At 33.8% G+C, this 19997-nt stretch overlaps 1 protein-coding gene across 8 annotated transcripts in view; it reads right to left on the minus strand.

The window, feature by feature from the left end:
- Positions 1-19997, minus strand: part of DYNC1I2 (dynein, cytoplasmic 1, intermediate chain 2) — a 60619-nt gene that overhangs the window by 17888 nt on the left and 22734 nt on the right. For 5 of the 8 annotated variants that reach the window (XM_011991930.1, XM_011991929.1, XM_011991927.1 and 2 more), the window contains exons 5-13: positions 15635-15750; positions 5764-5859; positions 5388-5550; positions 5177-5276; positions 4551-4676; positions 3506-3652; positions 3045-3158; positions 2609-2742; positions 1609-1753 (exon numbers count right to left, since the gene is read on the minus strand). In XM_011991930.1, coding sequence (XP_011847320.1) covers positions 1609-1753; positions 2609-2742; positions 3045-3158; positions 3506-3652; positions 4551-4676; positions 5177-5276; positions 5388-5550; positions 5764-5859; positions 15635-15750 — 1141 coding nt within the window. Of the gene's footprint in view, positions 1-1608; positions 1754-2608; positions 2743-3044; positions 3159-3505; positions 3653-4550; positions 4677-5176; positions 5277-5387; positions 5551-5763; positions 5860-15634; positions 15751-18233; positions 18294-19997 lie in introns of all 8 variants that reach the window. The other 3 variants (XM_011991923.1, XM_011991924.1, XM_011991925.1) reach the window with 1 other exon arrangement.

Raw genomic sequence — 19997 nt, forward strand, 5'->3', positions numbered from 1 at the left:
ATTTTATGACAAAACACACTATTTGATGACCTGCTGTTTTTGTGTTATACTTATGGTTATACATCTCTAATCCAAAAATCCAAAATCCAAAATGCTCCAATGAGTGTTTCCTTTGAGTGTCACGTCTGCGCTCAAAGAGTTTTGAATTCTGGAGCATTACAGATTAGGAATGCTCAACCTATGCTAGCTAGATTATGCGTTTCTTTGCTTGTGAGCTTTGAGAATCTTCTTCTACCTTTTCCCACTGTATAAATTTCATTAAAAGAACAAAAATTCAAGAACAATCCAAGAAAGGAAAGAGACGACTTATTAAATGTATTCAGGCTCTGTCTGATCCCCATTAAGAGGTAAAAGAGACACTAAACATCGGTAAGTGCCTATTATTTGCTGGACACTGTGTTAAGCATCTCTGTCTCCTTTATTAGAGTTAAGGTAAACACTATTTTTATATCTGCTAATGATAAACCTGAAAATGCTCAATTTTAAAAGGCGAGCTTTTAGAGGCAAAGTTTTCTAACCCATTTCATTATTAGACAGAAAGGAGGCATCAAGAAAGGACAAGAATGAATAATGAGTTCATCCCAGACTTCTAAGGCCAACACCTGATAAATAATTAGGAGTTCACTAAAATAGTGAAGAACATCTCTTACATTAGGTTTTCTCACAGAAACTGAAGAACCAAAGATCTCTAAACTTTGTCTTATGATGGATTATTTAAAAAGTCAATATTTAGGATAAGGCAGATGGAAACAGAAAAAAAAAAACCTTAGAATTTAATTTAAATAGAATCTGATGCTTAGTATGCATTTTCCCAACAATAATGTAATACCACAGAAAAACTAGACAGCAAAGTTAAGGCACTTTCATTATAAAATGAGATTAAATGAAACTATAAGTCTATCACAGGAGGTAACGTTGCCTACTTGGATTTGTCTTGAGACTTTTTAACAGGTAAGACAATGTCACATTTATCTGGAATTACTGAAGGATCAGGAATCATTTTATCACATAAATGGGTTTTTTAAATACTGACGTTTATTAAAATCAAAATAAATGATTTAAATGGCTTATCATAGAATAACAAAAAATATATGCATCCATGCTGTTACACAATGCTTTCCTAAGGATTCCAGTTTACTACATACAGCCATATTATACACGACTTAATTATAAATCACTTTCTCTCTTTTCCCTATTTCTCATCAACTCTGTGAACCACTGTAGTTACGAATAAGCTGTTAAAAACTCTCCAAAGGGCAAATGCATAGCTTTTGTGCTGAGCTGAATGACAACTATATGAGGTGCTATGCGAGATACTCAGGGCTTTTTCCCCAATGCAGTTCAGGGTAAACAGTTCTGTATTCAAAAAGACTGAAGTGGTGGGAAGACTGGTCTTTGATTCTGTGTAGGGTCACCATACTTGTTAGCATACTTTTATGAAAACTACAACATCTAGTAGTTCACTCATGCTCTGCGTAACTTCTTAGCAGGTTTCATCTATTAGTAAACAATTGTGATTTAAAAGGTTTTCATCATTCCTGTGTAGTATCAGATCACCACCTTGTGTCAGAAACCTGAGCAAATAGCAGACATCTATGTTTTAGATACCTTAGTTGTCCAAAGCTTTACTGTCCAGTCAAATGATGAAGTGACAAAAAGATGTGAGAAGTCTACTGCTCCAACAGCTGCATGACAATGGATGCCAGTGATTGGTCCTTGATGCCCTTCAAACATCTCACTGATTCCAGCTTTGCTAATTTCATAAAAGTGAAAATGTTAGCGAAGTCTCCTATAAGTAGACCAAATACATACACTTTTTATTATAGGTTTATATATCAGGCCTTCACTTAATTTTGACAGACTTAACTCTGTGCTCATAACTTATCAGAATTAACCTTGTTGAGTGTTATTCCATCCACATTTAGTAATACTACAAAAGCAGTAAGTACCTTTGGAACTGTAAACATCATGCTGTTGACAACAGACCTCAAAAGTCCAGTATCTGAAATGGTGTAATAGAAACAAAGATACACTACATTTAAGAGAGACAATCAGGGCTACTTTTAAATCAAAAGCTTTGAAGTGAAGGTGATCTATATTTGAGATGAAATCTGGGCAATTTTTTTTTTAAAGGAAGCAATAAGGTACAGCTAGACGATTTCAAAACAGACAGAATGGAAGCAGAAATATTACTCAGTTTAAAATATGTATGACATTACTGTACAATTATCAGAAGACTGAACTAATGCTGAAAGTCCAACTACATCAAAATAGGAAACAGCTGAAAATCTCATTTATAAGTCTATAGGTCAATATTGGCATGTGTATATTGTATTTGTAATTACTGAATGTTCCTGCCTATCACTAACTTATGTGAGTACATGCACACACACAAAACCACAACCCACAAAATCTAGCACACATCATGAATCCCAAATTATCTTTTATACAAAAAGGTATTAAGTTTTAATTTTATGTGCCTGAACACAAAAAATCTGTCACAAATAACAAGTAGATCTATGACAGATTTCTACTTAAATAAGGCAATTTGTTTCAATAGGATTAAAGGAAGAATTTTAAATTATTGCAAATTCCAGTTTAGGTTTACCTGCCATGGCGGCATGCTGTGTACACAGAACCTTCTTCACTCCCAACAACAAAGTTGTTGACATCTCCAACAGGGAAGGACATAGATGTCACAGCTACTGCTTTTGACTGTTTATGAACCAACTCCATGCTATCCTACATAGAAAAACCTGAGAAAATTAGTTTGTAAACTTGCAATTTTAAATTTCTGTAGAAAAACTTCTAGTCTTTGATTGTAAACAATTCTTTTACTGTATTATTTACATAAATCCACCTCAATTAAATGAAGCAGGTTTCAAAGTAAAATATATACATAAAAAACTATATTAAACATGCTTCAGCTTATAAACTGTTGTAACACTACTATAAAACAGTTTATGAGAAACATAAGTTGAGGTATACACACATGTAAAACATAACATTTACCTCAAAATTTCAGTTTCCCAAGTATAACCCACCTGTGGATGGGAAAGCATGTCCAGACTCCATGAACAAATTTTTCCATCAGTAGAGATGCTAATCAGATTGTGAGCATTTTGTGTTCCAACAACATTCACACAATATACAGGGTGCTAGAGATATTAAAAAAAAAATTTTCAGGGATTATTTTACCAAAAAGCAAAACAAAATTTTTAGTCTAATTATAAGCATTCTGTTTATTATCAAGTCCCATAACTTGTGGGTATTCTTAATGTGAAGTTTGCTATTAACAGAAGGTTGTCACAGAAGAGAGATGAGTTTCTAATAAATCTCCAAAAAAAAAAAAAAAGACGGCCTTCATTCTTGGTTGCTAAATGGTGAGGAATTCATACACCAAAGGAAGTGCATTCTGAGATGACTCTGATGGCCACTACACTAAGTATTATAGCTAAGGGTGAAGGAGCACAGAAGCCTAATGGAAATAACCTTATTTACTTACTGTGTGTGCAGCTGCTGACAGTGGAGTTCTTTGCACTGGAGTTCTTTTATTGCTACGGTTATCCCAAAGCACAATTTGGCCTGAATATGTACCACCAACAACAAGATTTGGATGAAATTTTGCAAATGTGGCAGACATCACAGCTGACTGCAAATAAGTAAGATTTTCATACTTGAGATTCAAATGAAAAAAGCCTGACAAGTTCTAAAAACCAATCTATTTCCGAAATATTTCTTTCTTCATTGTATGATATTAGAGGTTATAAAAAACTAACTAAATTAATTAAAAGTTTTCACTGTTTCAGAAATATAAAAATGTATCTTTAAGATATTTTTTGCTTAAAAGTCCAATGTAATGGCTGTTTACATAAGTAGGTTTAACCAATTTATCAAAGAAAGCAAAAAGTTATTTAACTATAGTATTAAAAAGATAACTAGCCCTGCATTAGCCTCTGAGACAGTAATCTAACAGTAGAGTACATGCTAGTTTGATTCAAGTAAGTGTTTACTCAAGATTATGACATTATTAAAATATTTTAACTTATGCAACCAGAAAAGGCTTGCAAATTCTAACCTTCTACTAAATCTACTTTAAAAATCTGCATCTGTTTTCTACTTCAACCATATGTTTCTACTTAAAACCATTTAGTTCCAATTCCTCAGGCCATGTATAAGTAATTCAGTGGGCCAACCATCTAATTGTATATTCACAAATAAGTTCCTGGGAAACTCCCTGTAGGAAAGACATTTTATAAAAGATTCCTTTTATACAGTCAATCACCATAAAAGAAAATCACAACTGCAAAGGACTTTAGGTGTGATTAAACATTATAAGAGATGTCAGAAAAGCTACAAAAGGCAGATCATGTTGAACTGAGAAGTCTTCAGTTTTCTGTTAACATCTGTTTGCAAATATGGAGTGGTTTAGTAAAATGCCAATCCAATGAAATCATTATGTTGACAAGAAAAGAAAAAAGGCACTTGTCTTAATTCATCAATGAATTCTTAAACTTGAGGAAGGGAAGACTGTTAAAAGACCACCATACCTGGCAGTGAAACACATACTCTGGGGTAGTTTTTTTGTATTTCATATTCCATACAAGGGCCACACCATCAGGCTCATGAGGGGCATCTTCATTGTTATTATAGGAAGCCACAAGTAACTCCGGATACTGCTCACAAGAATCAAGAGGAAAAGAAAGGCTATGCATTATAATAAGAACTGTTTTATATTCCTAGTCATTTGTCTTTATCAGATTATTATTCTGAAAATACAAAAACCTAACATTTCATCAAGAGAGACATCTCTAGCGTTACGCTCACTGGGACATTAGTACAATTTTAAATTAGAACAGTTAATTATTTTAAATGTTTTAATGTTAAAACATTTAATTAAAATATGTGTCCAAATTTTACACAAAGGATTTGGTGAACAACTGAAATTAGTAAAACTGGCCTATAGCATCAAGTCCTGAATTTTAAAAATAAACAATGCTTCTAATCTTTCTTCTAAAGTACATAAGATGAGGATGTTAACATTAGAGCCATCATCCAATTAATTTTAAATAATACATATTGATTTATTACACAAAATTCCCATAATTAAAATAAAATGACCTGCTAATTATAATTTTAAAAATGAGTTAAGAGCAGCCATTTTGTTGCATTTTACCTGAGATGACCAATCCAAACAACTAACAACCCGATGCTTCGACCAACGTTCGTCAAAAAATTGTCGATTTAATGACAGTTTAGCACCTGCTTGAATCTCTCTACAAAAAAAGACCAACCCCCACAAAAGATGGTGTTATAATTTTTATCACTCTTAATCTTAAAGTAATTTAACATTATTGAAGATAAAGATCTTAGCAATTTAACATTACCCTTCTTTGTCTTCCAAATCTCTCCCACTGTAGTCAAAGAAGATGTTAATCTGCTCAGAAAGAGCTCTTTCTACAATTCTTGTAGAATGGTCAAAGAAACTTAAAAATTCCTCAGAGTGCAAGATTTGTTGCTTTTCTTCTTCAGTCAGCTCATGAGGGGGAGCTGGAAAATAAATAATTTTTTGAAGTATGATTTATGTCAGGCAAATCACATCAACTCACTATCACAGTATGGATCAATGAATGTTACACATTCTTTTTCAATCAGATTCACTTATTTGATTTATAGCATTTCATACTGCTTTAATACATAAGTAATAAAAGGAATCTTAACAGAAATCAACAAAATTTTTTAAAGTTTAATTCTTTAAGATACCTTTACTATCATTTTCCTCATCTTTTTTTAAAGTTTTTTCTTCTTCAGGTTCAATAGGTGGTTTAGGAGCCACTACATCATCATCTTCCTCTTCATCTGAAAAAAAAAAAAAAAAAAGAAGGATATAATAAATTATTTTAATGAAAATAGCTGGTAACTTTTGAGACAGTATTTCAGAAGGTATCAACTCCCAAGATAAAAGCAAAACTAAACCACGGACAGGACAGAACAAGTACAAATAATAGGGATTTTTATCAACATAATCAAATAATTAAGTGGAACCTCTTGGTTTTTATACATACCTATGTGGTACCTCAGCAACAGCCACCCTAAATTCTGTAGCTACATAAACTGAAATAAGATATATAAGCAACTAGGATGAATTCCTCATGAATTCTAAAAGCTTGCAAGCATTTATCATTCTAGACAGAACAACATGCAACTCCTGCATAGTTTTATATAGCATGCTGACACATTAATGCTGTAGAATGAGGAAAATCAAATGTCTAAAATAGCCTACAGAGCTGGCTGCTTACTTGTGATCTGAAACCATCAGTGTCTAATGGGTCTTCATATGGCATAAAGATGGCTTACATTAACTCTCAGGTTGCTATTTGAGAGGCAGATTTTGAAGATAATAGCTATAAGACCACATTTTCTATTCTGTCATTTTAAATGCAAGTCTCATCATCTATTGTTACATGATGTGGCAATAAGCACTTAAAATAATGTTTTCTTAATTTGAATAAAAGTATACACTGGGATAATATACAATGTTTATAAGACTTCTAAAAAATTACTAAATCTCTTACATCCCAAACCAGGAAGTAATTTAAAATCATTTATTTTAAAATGTTATAGAACACATAACCCTGCCTACCTTTTCTTTTGCTACACACTGAGATGGGTTTTTATGAAGAAAATGTTTATTTTTATTGCCTAAACACATGCGTTATTTGTCTATAAGGGAAAAGCAGCAGGCATCTGCAGCAGAGTGCAGCTCAAGTAATGAGAGCCTATTCAATAAGGGGACTTTACTTGTTATAGTCATTTCCCTGACTCATGTTCAAAATTATCTAAAACACACATACATACGACGTACACAAAAGAATGGTCAAGAATGGGAACCAGCTGCCAAGTCATGGTCCCAGCAGCCAGGCCAGCTGACTAGATAGCAACAACCAGATGGCACTGCTGGGATTGTGTCTTTCTGCTACAAGGTGGCAATGGGATGGCATAACATTCTTCCGCTTCACTGCTTCCAATCCTGTGTCTCTCCCCAATGGCGGGTCTGTGCAATTACCAGCACTCCAGGAGGCCTAAAGAGAAGCCTTTACCCTGCAAACAAAATGCAGCTTGTAGGCCACACCAGCTGCCAAACCACACACATAGTGTTAGGTTTAGAGAGCTATGAAAATCTTTCTAACTCTATAGTATAAGCAATAAAAACATAACTGTACCTGTGGAAAGAAAGCTTTAAATGACACTGTATAATGCACACAATGATACAACCTCCAACTTAATCAAAATGATAATGACGTATGCCAATCCTACATTACTTGAAATTGAGCGATTTTTACGTTCTGACAAGTTTACAGAACTAGGATAAATGGCACGAGTGATTTCAATATATGCTCATACTTTTGAACCAAATGGTGAAGGTTAAAATTTTTCCTTTCAAGGGCCTCAATCAGCCACAAAGGAAAACAGTAATCACTGTCTTTTCAGCCAGCCCAACCACATTTGTCAGCCCTTTCTCCGTCAATGCAGCCAGAGCAATCAACCTGCCAAACATTCAGAATGGAAAAACAATCTGAAAATACAGGGTATAATGCACCTGCCAGTGAAAATGGCCATTTCAAGAAAAGCTAGTGATCTCAGTGACCCTGCTGAGGAGGCGGTGGTGCAAAGGGGAAAGAACACGTAAAAGAATTCTTAGTGATCGCCACTCTCTTGCACACTGACACTTCCTTACAAAGCATGCCAATTATAGCTTTTGTGCTACTTAAAAAAACGAAAAGCTTTTTGGGGCAAAATAATCACATAGAGAAACAGAAAGACACTACTCCTTTTTAGATGAATTCTCATATGCAACGAATTATTAATCTGAAAATAGTATAACTGGTAGCAATTCTATACTACATTACTCAAGCATTAGAATGAAATTCTTCCATAAAGTCACCTGCAGGTGTAATGTAATAAAATAATTTTATTACATTTAACTTACAAGTTGTCTTTTAGAATATAGGACATCTACTTCAACTAAAAATTCACTGTAAGAATATACATATATTCTCCACTTTCTGCTAACGCTACCAGTTACCCTAATCAAGTTTGTTTACTAGTAGGGTTCACTGTATGTAAATCCTAAAATCAAAGATAGGAATTTTGAATCACCCAGGACGGGTCATTCTTGAGCACTGTGAATTATAAATTATAAATTACAGCCTCCTACCCACATCTTACTCTCCTCCTTCAACTTTGTTGTATTATACGGCCTCTAAGTACCATTTCCAATGACAGGTGTCAAATTCCTGTCATAATGCATATGGTCAGTACTTTAGTGCTAAGTGACCTCATAATTTACATATTTAACAGAAAAGATCTTGTTTATAGACACTCTTTTCCTTTTAAAATTTAAAATGTAGATGAAATATGTCAGACAGTGATCTATATCTGTGTACTATACAGCATGTGCCATGCCTGTTTGTCCATATAAATTATTTCAGTTGTAGCTGAATGATGAGTATCAACTATTTAAACACATGCTCTCAGGGTTTTATTTTAGAATTAAAGTACATACCCTCCCTTTCTACATGGATTAAAACCAGATTTTAAAACTATCATTGGTACTTAAGCTTCATAAAAATGATTAAATTTCAAGGAACATAAAAACAACGCTGTTCTTAAAAACTGTAAAATGCATTCTTTTTGCTGTAAGGTTGATCTTAAATAATTATCAAATTTACTAAATATTTGACAAAAATGCTTAACATCAATAACATCAGATTAAAGAATGTTCTTCTGAAACAAATACGCTTTTCTTGTTATAAGCTAATATGATAGCTACCAAAGGACTATTAACATGGCCAAAAAAATAAAATTACAGTTCTAAAGATTTTCTAATCTAGTCCTTATTACATGATGAGCTATATTTAAAACTGGAAAAGACTGTAACAGAGCAGGAAGACTGAAAAATGGGGCTGCCATGTCACATCAATTTATTGATGAATATTCATTACAATATGCTAAGTGGTTAACTCCATGCTTTCTCTGACAAGGAATCTAAGGTTATAAACTGAGCAGTAAAGAGTGCATAAAAGTAGCAGTTACTTTTAAAATGACAAATCTCTTGTCAATGAATGCTAAAACTAGGTTTAATGAACCACTGAATTTTTACTGAGTTAACATCAAAATTGTGATGTATTTTGGTGAGACAGAAAGAAAAGCTGTTTTGTAAATTAAGCTGCACCTAGAAATAACACCAAAGAATGAAATTCCAGTTGTTGGAATAACCTGTTACAATGGAGTAGGTTAATCAAAGTTAAATCATCTGTGAAATGGGTGGCTTTTGTTAAACTGAAGGAAGGAGCCTTCAGAGCAAGTTTTCTCATCTGTACCTCATGGTACATTTAAGATACATTTTACATTCAAGATACCTTTAAGATAAGCTAAGAGTATGTCACAAAGCATACTTTGAATTATTTTAAAATATTACAAGACATTTAAAAGGTAATACAGTATCTTAGAAAATCCTTACTGAACAAACATTGCTACTTATGAATCTATCACTTTTAATGATTAAATCTCAATAGGAAGTGAAAAACAAATCCCATCATTAGTGCACTGTTGTTTAGGAAATATGTTTGTTGTCCATCAATTTACTAATGTAGTTTTATTATAACGGTGCATCCCATTTTAAGATAATTTAATATCCTATGAAAAATTCCTAACTTATAAGGTAGTCTGATTATTCCTGGTATAAAGGAAGCTGACACTGAATTCTAAAAGTCAGGACATTTGCTGCATATAAAAATATGATTTGACTTATAAAAATTCAACTTATGAATAACTTCACAAACATCTATGAAAATATTAGAGGAAAATGCTTTAATCATTACTTTAAAAATACAGATTACATAGGAATGATTTTCCTTTAATATTTTCAAAAAATCCCTTCTTTTCTGGGTGAATTTCATTTTGAATCACTCTATTTCAATCCATTTGTCCATCATTTCATCTTCTTATACCTTACTCTTTAAAATCAAATGTATATTAAAGAAAATCTTCATTGGGACAAAGCTTCATGAATGTATCAATGGAATCCATTCCTTTTCTTTTTTTACACCATCTAGAATAAGATGCAAGGTCACTTGGCTTTCTTTGGCTTTTCAACAAGGGAAAAATACACAGCTGACTTTTCAATCAGAAATGATTTCAATATAGATATAACGCTAGCTTGGGGGGGAAATAAGAAACGACTAATAGTTTAATCATACCACTTCCTTTAACACAAAATTTGTCTCTCTGTAGCCTTTTTTTTTTTTCTTTTTTCTTTTTAAGAGATCGGGTCTTGCTATGTGCCTTGGCTGGCCTCAAACTCCTGGGCTCTAGTGATCCTCCTGTCTCAGCCTCCTGAGTGCCTGGAACTACAGGCGCACACCACTTTGACCAATCACAGTCCTTTTTATATAAAATTTGGGTTTCATTTTGGCAGTATTAGCATTCTTACATAGGTCATGTTATCTGTGATCTCATCAAATATTACATTTTTCTGAGGCCAGGGTTTCAGATATGCTGGTTAAAGTCTTTCAATCAAGATTAAGAACAAATGCTTCAATTTTCAATTATATTTATATTCTCATAGGTCCTCTGAGGGTTAAAACTAATTTATTAAATGTGTTATTCATTCCAGAATCTTTTAAAAATCCATTTTAATTAATTATTTATTTGAGATAGAGTCTCACTCTATCACCCAGGCTTGAGTGCAATGGCACAATCTTGGCTCAATGCAATCTCTGCCTCTGGGGTTCAAGCGATTCTCCTGCCTTAGCCTCCCAAGTAGCTGGGATTAACACGTGTGTGCCACCACACTTGGCTAATTTTTGTATTTTCAGTAGACATGGGGTTTCACCCATGTTGGCCAAGCTGGTCTCAAACTTCTGACCTCTGGTGATCTGCCCCACCTCAACCTCCCAAAGTGCTGGGATTACAGAAAAATCCATTTTAGAAAAGGACGATGTATTAACCAGAAGGCATACAAATTTGGTCTTCTGGGAGTGAATTCCAAATGTTAAGATCATGCAATAAGTGATTACAAGATATTCACATATAATAATTTTCTACATACTATGAAGCTAATCAACAGGTATTGAAGAAAATATATCTGGCTACTAAGCCAATACCAACAGTAATTATAAACTCCTTCACAGATAAGAAAGTGAAATGGAATAAGAGAAATGGCACTTCACTAGAAATCAAGTACCAGTTTCTGGATGTATGCCTGATATTCTCTCAGACGGTGGACTCAGGCTCACCAATTAATCCCCTTAAACCTCAGTTTCCTCAGAGATAAACAAGCTGATTAGATTAGGTAACCTTCAGGATTTCTTTTTCCTTTAATAATCTTTCAAAAAATAGCAAAATTTAAAAAAAAAATCCATACAGAACAAGTGAATAAGAAAAAATAATGCCATTTTTCAAAAGAGGTAAAACTTTTAAAAGGTAAAGAAAGTAACTTTTTCAGGAGCATATCTGTGGGCACTACGTTCTTGCCAAGAGAAGCTTTCACCTGCTGAGAAGAAAATTGACTGAAGTCACGTGGTACTAGTCAATTTCATTCACAGTAGGTGCTTTAAGACAGCAAAGCACCGCAGTTCAGAGACAGTACTACCAACTTACAGAGTAAACTTGAAAGCAAGAAGGTGGCCAGAAGGTGGAAAAAGAAAAACAAGGCAGAATAAAAACTGCTTTTTTAAAGGAATAGGCTTGGCCATTTTTATTTAAAAAAAGAATACAAAAGAAAGGTAAGAGTTAAGTCTATGACCAATTTTTACCTTCAATTTGGTAAGTTACATTACTTCTGCACGGATTTTACTGCCTACCGAAGTTCAGTTTGCTGTCTGTTACACGCCAATTGTGATTTCACCAATTTTGTTTTACGGTGAGTTTTGGAATTCATTACATCATTCTTAAATGGGAACCAACCAGGCAAAGTTTGAGAACCACTGTATTAAAGTGATGGGTAAGCAAAAGAACAGTTAAGCACACAGTGTTTCCATTATAAAACCTTAATTTCAAGGTTTTTCTCTTTCCTTCTTTCTAAAACTTATAAAAATTTGGGAAAAGAAACTTAATGTAAGAGGTCCTGACATGAAAATAACTATAATGATAGAGAAAAGAAATTATCTTATTTTTTCCCCAAAGGATACTGCCCAAATATCTCATTTTTATAAATATTTCCAAAGGGTAAGGATACCTCCATCGTATCAGGATGCATTTTTTTCCTCCCCTTCACTTATACACCTCAACCTGTAACTAAAAGGATGACAAATCCAAAGAAAGGATAAGCTAGTGCCTCTATATGGAGCAAATAATCTATAAACGTGTAGAATCAGCGCTAGATAATATAAACTAAACAACTTACTACAGGTTACTATAGAAAAACAGGAGTTGCTACTTCAGTGGCGAGAGAAAGTACACCTTAGAATCAGTCATATTTGGTTTACAATCACAGCCTACTAGCTATGTGATGCTCCATAAACTAACTCTTTCAGTTTCAGCTTCTTGGTGTGTAAACAAAACCAATACCTAACTTTCAGGGCTTTGGTGACAGCATTACTCATGATGTAAAGTGTCTCATACTATGCCTGATATGTGGTAGGCACTTCTTGGTGTTATAATTTTTAGTCACCAAGTTAAATAAGAAGTTTGGAGACATATTCATTGGAACCAAAATATTAACAATGGGTGGTACACAGCAGTATCAAAGACATTTCCTCTCTATATCCTTTCTGTACTTCTAAATTCTCTATGATATACCACTATAGTAATTAGAAAAAAAATTTTTTTTAAATGAAAGTCTTGGCTGGATGCAGCGGCTCATGCCTGTAATCCCAGCACTTTGGGAGGCCAAGGTGGGTGGATCACTTAAGGCTAGGAGTTTGAGACCAGCCTGGCCAACATGGTGAGACCCCCATCTCTACCAAAAATACAAAAATTAGCTGGGAGTGGTGGCGCATGCCTGTAGTCACTGCTACTCAGGAGGCTGAGGAGGGAGAATCACTTGAACTCAGGACGTGCAGGTTGCAGTGAGCTGAGATGGCACCACTGCACTCCAGCCTGTGTGACAAAGTGAGACTCTGTCAAAAAAAAGAAAAAAAAGGCTTCACTTAAACTGAGTATAACTATATATATAATAGGCATTACTCAAAATAGTTTCAGAATACTTTATATTTGAAACAATCCAAAATGCACTGTACCGTAAGTGTAATAGTGTAACTAAAAATACAATCTCCAAATTATCAGATGAAGAAAAAGGCCTAAATTTATTTTTTTAAATGAGTTACGGTGCCTTCGTTTTGGCTATTCTGCTCACTTTCTGAGTTAACATATCTACTAATGTAGCTCCTAAATGGCAGACATAATACTCACCAAATTAATATACTAGTTAACAAGATAATATTTTCTAGAAATTATAGAATCCTGCAGTATTAGTATTCTCATACTGACAGCTCCACACTTTCTTTCCTTCCTTTTTAAAAAAAGTTGCTTATGTCTCAAGCAAGTTTATCATCAGTGTTTTTCTTCTGTTAGGATGAGGACCTTGCATCTACAAAAGCTATCTTACCAACCAATGGAGCAGCAGGAATGAAAAACAATGAATACACAGAAAATTTACATGGCCAAGTAAAAAGTACTTGGATATGGCTGGGCGTGGTAGCTCATGCCTGTAATCCCAGCACTTTGGGAGGCCAAGGTGGGTGGATTCCCTGAGGTCAAGAGTTCGAGACCAGCCTGGCCAACATGGTGAAACCCCATCTCTACTAAAAATACAAAAAATTAACCGGGCATGGTGGCAGGCACCTGTAACCCCAGCTACTCAGGAAGCTGAGGTGGGAGAACTGAACCAAGATGGCGCCACTGCACTCCAGCCTGGGTATCAGAGCAAGACTCCGTCTCAAACAAACAAACAAACAAACAACTTGAACAAAATTTCCTCAAAATTTTGAAAGTGTAATTATATGTATCATAATGTTGTCATCCCCTTTTGAGAAGAGTGAAAGGAAAAGTTTAATGTATTTATTTCATTTCCATCCTCAGAGGACAGCAAAAGGAGAATAGTTAAAAGTGTCTGTGATGATCTATTATTAAGTCAAAAGGTTGTAAACAGCTACAATCCTAATTTTTTTTGAAATGGAGTCTCGCTCTGTCGCCCAGGCTGGATTGCAGTGGCACAATCTTGGCTCACTGTAACCTCTGCCTCCTGGGTTCAAGCAATTCTCCTGCCTCAGCCTCCCGAGTAGTTGGGATTACGGGCGCCCACCACCACGCCCGGCTACTTTTTGTATTTTTAGTAGAGACAAGGTTTCACCATGTTGGTCAGGCTGGTCTTGAACTCCTGATCTCAAGCAATCCACATGCCTTGGCCTCCCAAAGTGCTAGTACAGGTGTGAGCCACCGCGCCCGGCCACAATCCTAATTTTTTTTAGGTATATGCAAATATGAAATTTTAAAGATTTTCTTTGGCAGTAGACAGGGATTTCAAGGATTTCTCCTCGCTTCTGCTTACCTGTATTTTCTGACTTTCTGCAATGAATATAACTTTTGTTTTTCCTTAATGGAGAAACATGGTAATTTAATTAAAAATTTAAAAATACATTAATTCAAACATTTGATAAAACTTCTATTCCAAAATTGTTAACAGCTCTAAAATCCATAACTCATTTGATGGTAAACTCTGACATGACCAGAGGTAAAGCTATTTATAATCATTACTTCTCTCACTCAATATGTTCACATGCTTTGCTGCCAAAATATTAATGCCCAAAATACTACTGGAGTGTTAACATATGATATACATGTTTTATTACTTTTATATAATCTGAAAAATTCGGAATTCTAATAAATATGTGGCCCCAAAAGCTTCAGATAAGATACTGTGAAGTGTATTAGGGATCTCACATAAATCTTTTTTTTTTTTTTGTATGATATAAATTCATTAGCCTTACTGGGAAACGAGATCATAGTACTTTATGCTGGAATCATTAGCTATCTGCAATGCTTTCTGGTTTAAGAACCAAAGGGTCTCCACATTCAACAGGTCTGTGCATACTTCCCCATATTATACACAAATTACAGGCTACTAACTAATCAACACAATAGAGCCACTATACCATAAAAGAGAAAGTTTAAGAATTAAGTCTAGATTTGTTCATTAGTATGAATAACATCAGGGTACAGTGTGCTATTCAGAAACAATTTACATGACTTTGTTTACTATGGGACCCACTCTCTTTTGGGGAAGAATTATGCTCAATGACAGAAATAGAACATTCTTAAGCTTTTTGGCTTCTAAAGGCAGTATATATTAATGACAAAATAAGGGCTGAAAGACTCAAATTTATGTCAACAAAATTAAGAAACCATACATACAGCTTACAACATTAACTTCTAGTAAGTTTTAAAACTTCAAAAAATGAAGACATAAATACAGAAACTGTAAAGCATTAGTTTTCTCATATTTCCCTAAGAAAATATGCCAAAATACAAAAGCAAAAAAGAAATAAAACAAAAATCAAAGGAAGAAAAAAAGAATCTATGTATTTAACATAGGTGCTCAATGACAATTATACTAAGGATAGATACTCACCTTCTTTGGGTTGAGCCATAACTGGAGTCTGAGTTTCCTTTGTATATGTGACAATTTCTCGAGGAGGAAAGTCGACTTGAGTGATTTTAGCCATTCCAAGTTTAATAGGTCCTCGTCTAAATTGAGTAAATACAAACAATACATTTCAACTACATCAAACCATGTTATTTTCAAAAATTAAGAATTGAACAGTCATTTGCACCCAACATTGTAATTTCAATCCATTTTATTCAAGAAATTTTAGATTAACAATTGGCTTTATTTTAGCAAAAGAATGAGAAGGTAGCAAAAGCAAAAGATACTTCTGAATCATTCAGTGTTTTTATTTTTCATTTTAAAAGGGCAAGTAATTTCATTATTTAGAACAAATGTGTGGGCAATAATGCAGTAAGAGAATAGGAACTTCAGAGTGGACCACTGAATAAGGTTGTTATAAGAACTGGTTTCAGCTGGGATATGGTACTTTCTGGGTTTTTTTTACAGAATCAGACATGGATATCACTCAGACCACATTTAGTTGATCTCGCCACTAGGAGATTTCAGCTTTACGACTGAAAAACAGGTTTCTACTGAAAGCTTTTTTTCTACTTATATTTGGCAGAAATTGAGAATTACACTATCAATTTGGACTTTAAAATGAAATATTTAAAACTTTTAAATCTCTAATCTCTGCATGATCAATACTGTCCTTGATTCATATATGGACAAACTAAGGTCCAGATATTCTACTTAGACTAAAGCAACAGATCTTTTGAATATCATAAATCTACTAAAGTCACTTCTGTTTAAGTTAAATACAGGGAACACATTCTTTTTTGACAATGAAAGAGAGCTGTGGCTGAGGAAAATGAACCAAAAGAAAAATGTATTTTATTAGCTATCTGGAAGATCTTTTATTGGTTTTATTAGATGTTTAAATTCGAAACCAAATAAAGTACGCTTCCAAACTCCCAAAAAGGTTCTCAGTGATGAAGCTGCCTTAAAAGGATACACAATAAAGACACTGCTGCAACTTTCAGAATATAAGGCAGGCTATCACTGGTAATCTAACTTTTTTCTTATGTAAATATTCTTTTCATTCTGTTTAGTAACTAAATCCAAGCCCTATACAATCTAATAAAGCATAATAAAGTATTATAAAGTATAAAGTATAATAAAATTAGTACATTTAAAAAATTAATGTTCCAAAATGTGGGCCGTAACAATTTTTTAATGTCTTTTCTAGTTTAGAAATAAAAAAGAAAGGGAAAAAAAGTATAGTCAAAGAATTAAGTGGACGATTTAAGTAACCTGAAGTAATCTAGAAGTCTAAGAATAAAATTTGAAGACACTTTATATTCTGATTTTTAAGATGCAAATTATATAAAAAGTAAATCACTCACATAGCTGGAAAAATATTGTCAAGCCTACAATATTAGGAACAAATTACCAACTTGAATGCATACAGAGTCTAACAGACAAAAACCATAATATTAAACAAACAAAATATTCCAAGATTTTATAGGAGGAGGTGGGTAGGGAAGTAATACCTCACTTATCCAAAAGCTACTTTTACTGAAAATAAGGAAGCAATGGGAGGCAGGGGGGGAAGCCTCAGTGTGGCCAATACAGAGGGCTTCCAGTTCATGTACAAGAAACTCATATTTTTCTTATATGCCTCAAATCAAGGCTTATTTACCTTACTTTAGACACAATTTCAAAAGGTATATTCGTATGTTTTAGAAGCTGTAAATTATCAGGGGAAAAGGGCTATCTAAGTCAGGCAAAATGGCAGCAGCCAACATTTATAATTTGCATTAGAATCTAGAATAAATAATTGAATGAATGAATGGATGAATAATCTTATCTCTATGTCAACAAAATTTTAAAAAACCACACATACAGCTTACAGCATTAACTTCTAAAAGAACAAGTTTTAAAACTCTAAAAAACAAAGACATAAATACAGAAACTATAAAGCATCAGTTTTCTAATGTTTCGCTAAGAAAATACGCAAAAAAAAAAAAATAAAAGGAAGAAAGAAAAGAAATCTATTTATTTAACATAGGGGCTCAATGACAATTATATTAAGAATATTCATCCATACATTCTATGAATAATCTATTCATCCATTCATTCACTCATTTATTCTAGATTCATGAATAGTTTTATTCTAGATTCATGAATAAATAGTAATGAATGAATGAACAGTGTAAGGACCAGTATCTCCGTTACTCTCAAAACCTTAGAAATCATCAGTGAATTTTAATACAGAAAAATAAATTAATATTCATATCAAGTAACCCTGAAAAGGTTCAATTACATGTAGAATATTAGAAAAAGTCTGAGAAGTTTTTCAATACATCCTGGAAAACTTGTATTAAAAATACAGAAATAATTTTAAAAGTTTGGACACTTAAATGGACTTAGGGTACCTAGAACATCACATAGAATATCCTTTCACTAAAGATACTGGATAAATGAGGTGTCACAGTAAAATGTAACTCTTGTCCTTACTACATGATACAATATTATAAACTTAAGCAAAATAAAATTAGGACAGTTTCACAAAGAATCAAATTCATTATAAAACAGGGAAGGTAAAAAATCTATTCAATACCCCAAATCGGAATCTGAGTGAAGCTGAAGAACTGATGGATCTGTATCCCAATGCAGCGTCCTAAATGGTTGTAGGACAACCATGAAGCATTAGCAAAAAAGGCCATAAGTTAGTCAAGCAAATACATTCTATGAATAGCTAAAGCTAAAGTACTATTCACAATTTAAAAACACATGTTCTGGTTAGTATTGAAAAAAAAAATCAAAAAACAAAACAAAAAATCCACCAGGTCACTCAACCATCTAGTGCATGCAATAGGCTTCCTATTGTTAAAGATACAAGCATACAACCCAGAATAGTTAAAAGACATTATGTGCAGATTATGGGAAACTAATATTGTATAATAATAGATCTGCTTTAGAACAACTAAAGTCACACAACCCAAGTAATTATTTATAGATAACAAGCTAGGCTATAAAATGGTTGAAATTTTAAGATTCCCAATGAAAACAAACACATTTAGACCTCTTTAACATTTTAATCTTCCCCAAAGCATTAAATGCGTGCAGGAAATTGTCATACTGGTAAAGGAAATGAGTCAACACATAAGCCTTTTGGTAATAAAACCAAAGACTATCCCACTGGGATACAAAATAGCTAAAGTTTCCAAAATGTGACCCTTCTATAATCAATGGGTTAAGCACTGCCTTGGGCTTACATATCATCTGCTTAAAGAAAACAACTAAAGATTTCTGTCTCTAGGAAAAAATAGATTTTTCCCTGGAAAAATATTTTATGTTCAAATATCAATCCTAAATATTCAGTGATAAGTTTTAGCATCGCCTGCTGGCTAAGTAACTTACAGAGCATCCTTTCCACTTAAGCCAAACTTAGTTACTAATAGAACAAGAGGTACTTTATCATACTGACATTTATATAGGTTAGCAATATATAAGATAATTATGTACGATACTGTATAATGTTCACAGTCCCCACTAAAAAAAGTTAAGCACAATACATTTAGTATTACCATTTTTGTCAAACATATTTTTCACTTACGTAAGACATTATAACGTACAACTAGTTTTAGTTGCTGCAATGTTTTAATACAACAAATGGTTTCTCTACCTGCCTGTATAATTTATCAAGAAAAATAATAATGAATCTAGAGAAATCCTTCATTTTAAAAAATATAAAGAAAGATCTTGGAATTTAAACAAGGTTATGTGTATGCAATGTAAGAGGCAGCCACAGTGAAGATCTACTTTGTACTAAGCAATGAATAGCAACAAGCTTAGGCTTTGTTAAATCGAAAGTTCTATGAGATGGTCTCCAAGGAATGTTCTGTCAACAGCCTTTACATTATGTAAGTAAGAGCTCTGTTACCAATGACATAAAATTCCTTGTTGAGGATGTCATTTTAGTCTAAAATCAAGTAAGATTGTACCTCAAAATACAGCCAGTACTGAAAACGCACTGGACATACATGTACATGATTACATTTATTAGGGGCATCTTCAGGCATATAGAGTACAATTGCAAGTACAAAGCTTGAGAAGTAAACTGATCAAAAACGGAAAAATGGGCCAGGCACGGTGGCTCACACTGGTAATCCTGGCACTTTGGGAGGCCGAGGTGGGCAGATCACTTGAGGTCAGGAGTTCGAGACCAGCCTGGCCAACATGGTGAAACCTGATCTCTACTAAAAATCAGAAAGTAGCTGGTGTGGTATGGTGACACACACCTGTAATTCCAGCTACTGGGGAGACTGAGGCAGGAGAATCGCTTGAACCCAGAAGGCAGAGATTGAAGTGAGCCGAAATC

This window comes from Mandrillus leucophaeus, unplaced genomic scaffold (assembly GCF_000951045.1).
Source record: "Mandrillus leucophaeus isolate KB7577 unplaced genomic scaffold, Mleu.le_1.0 Scaffold40, whole genome shotgun sequence".
NCBI classification, from domain to species: Eukaryota; Metazoa; Chordata; class Mammalia; order Primates; family Cercopithecidae; genus Mandrillus; species Mandrillus leucophaeus.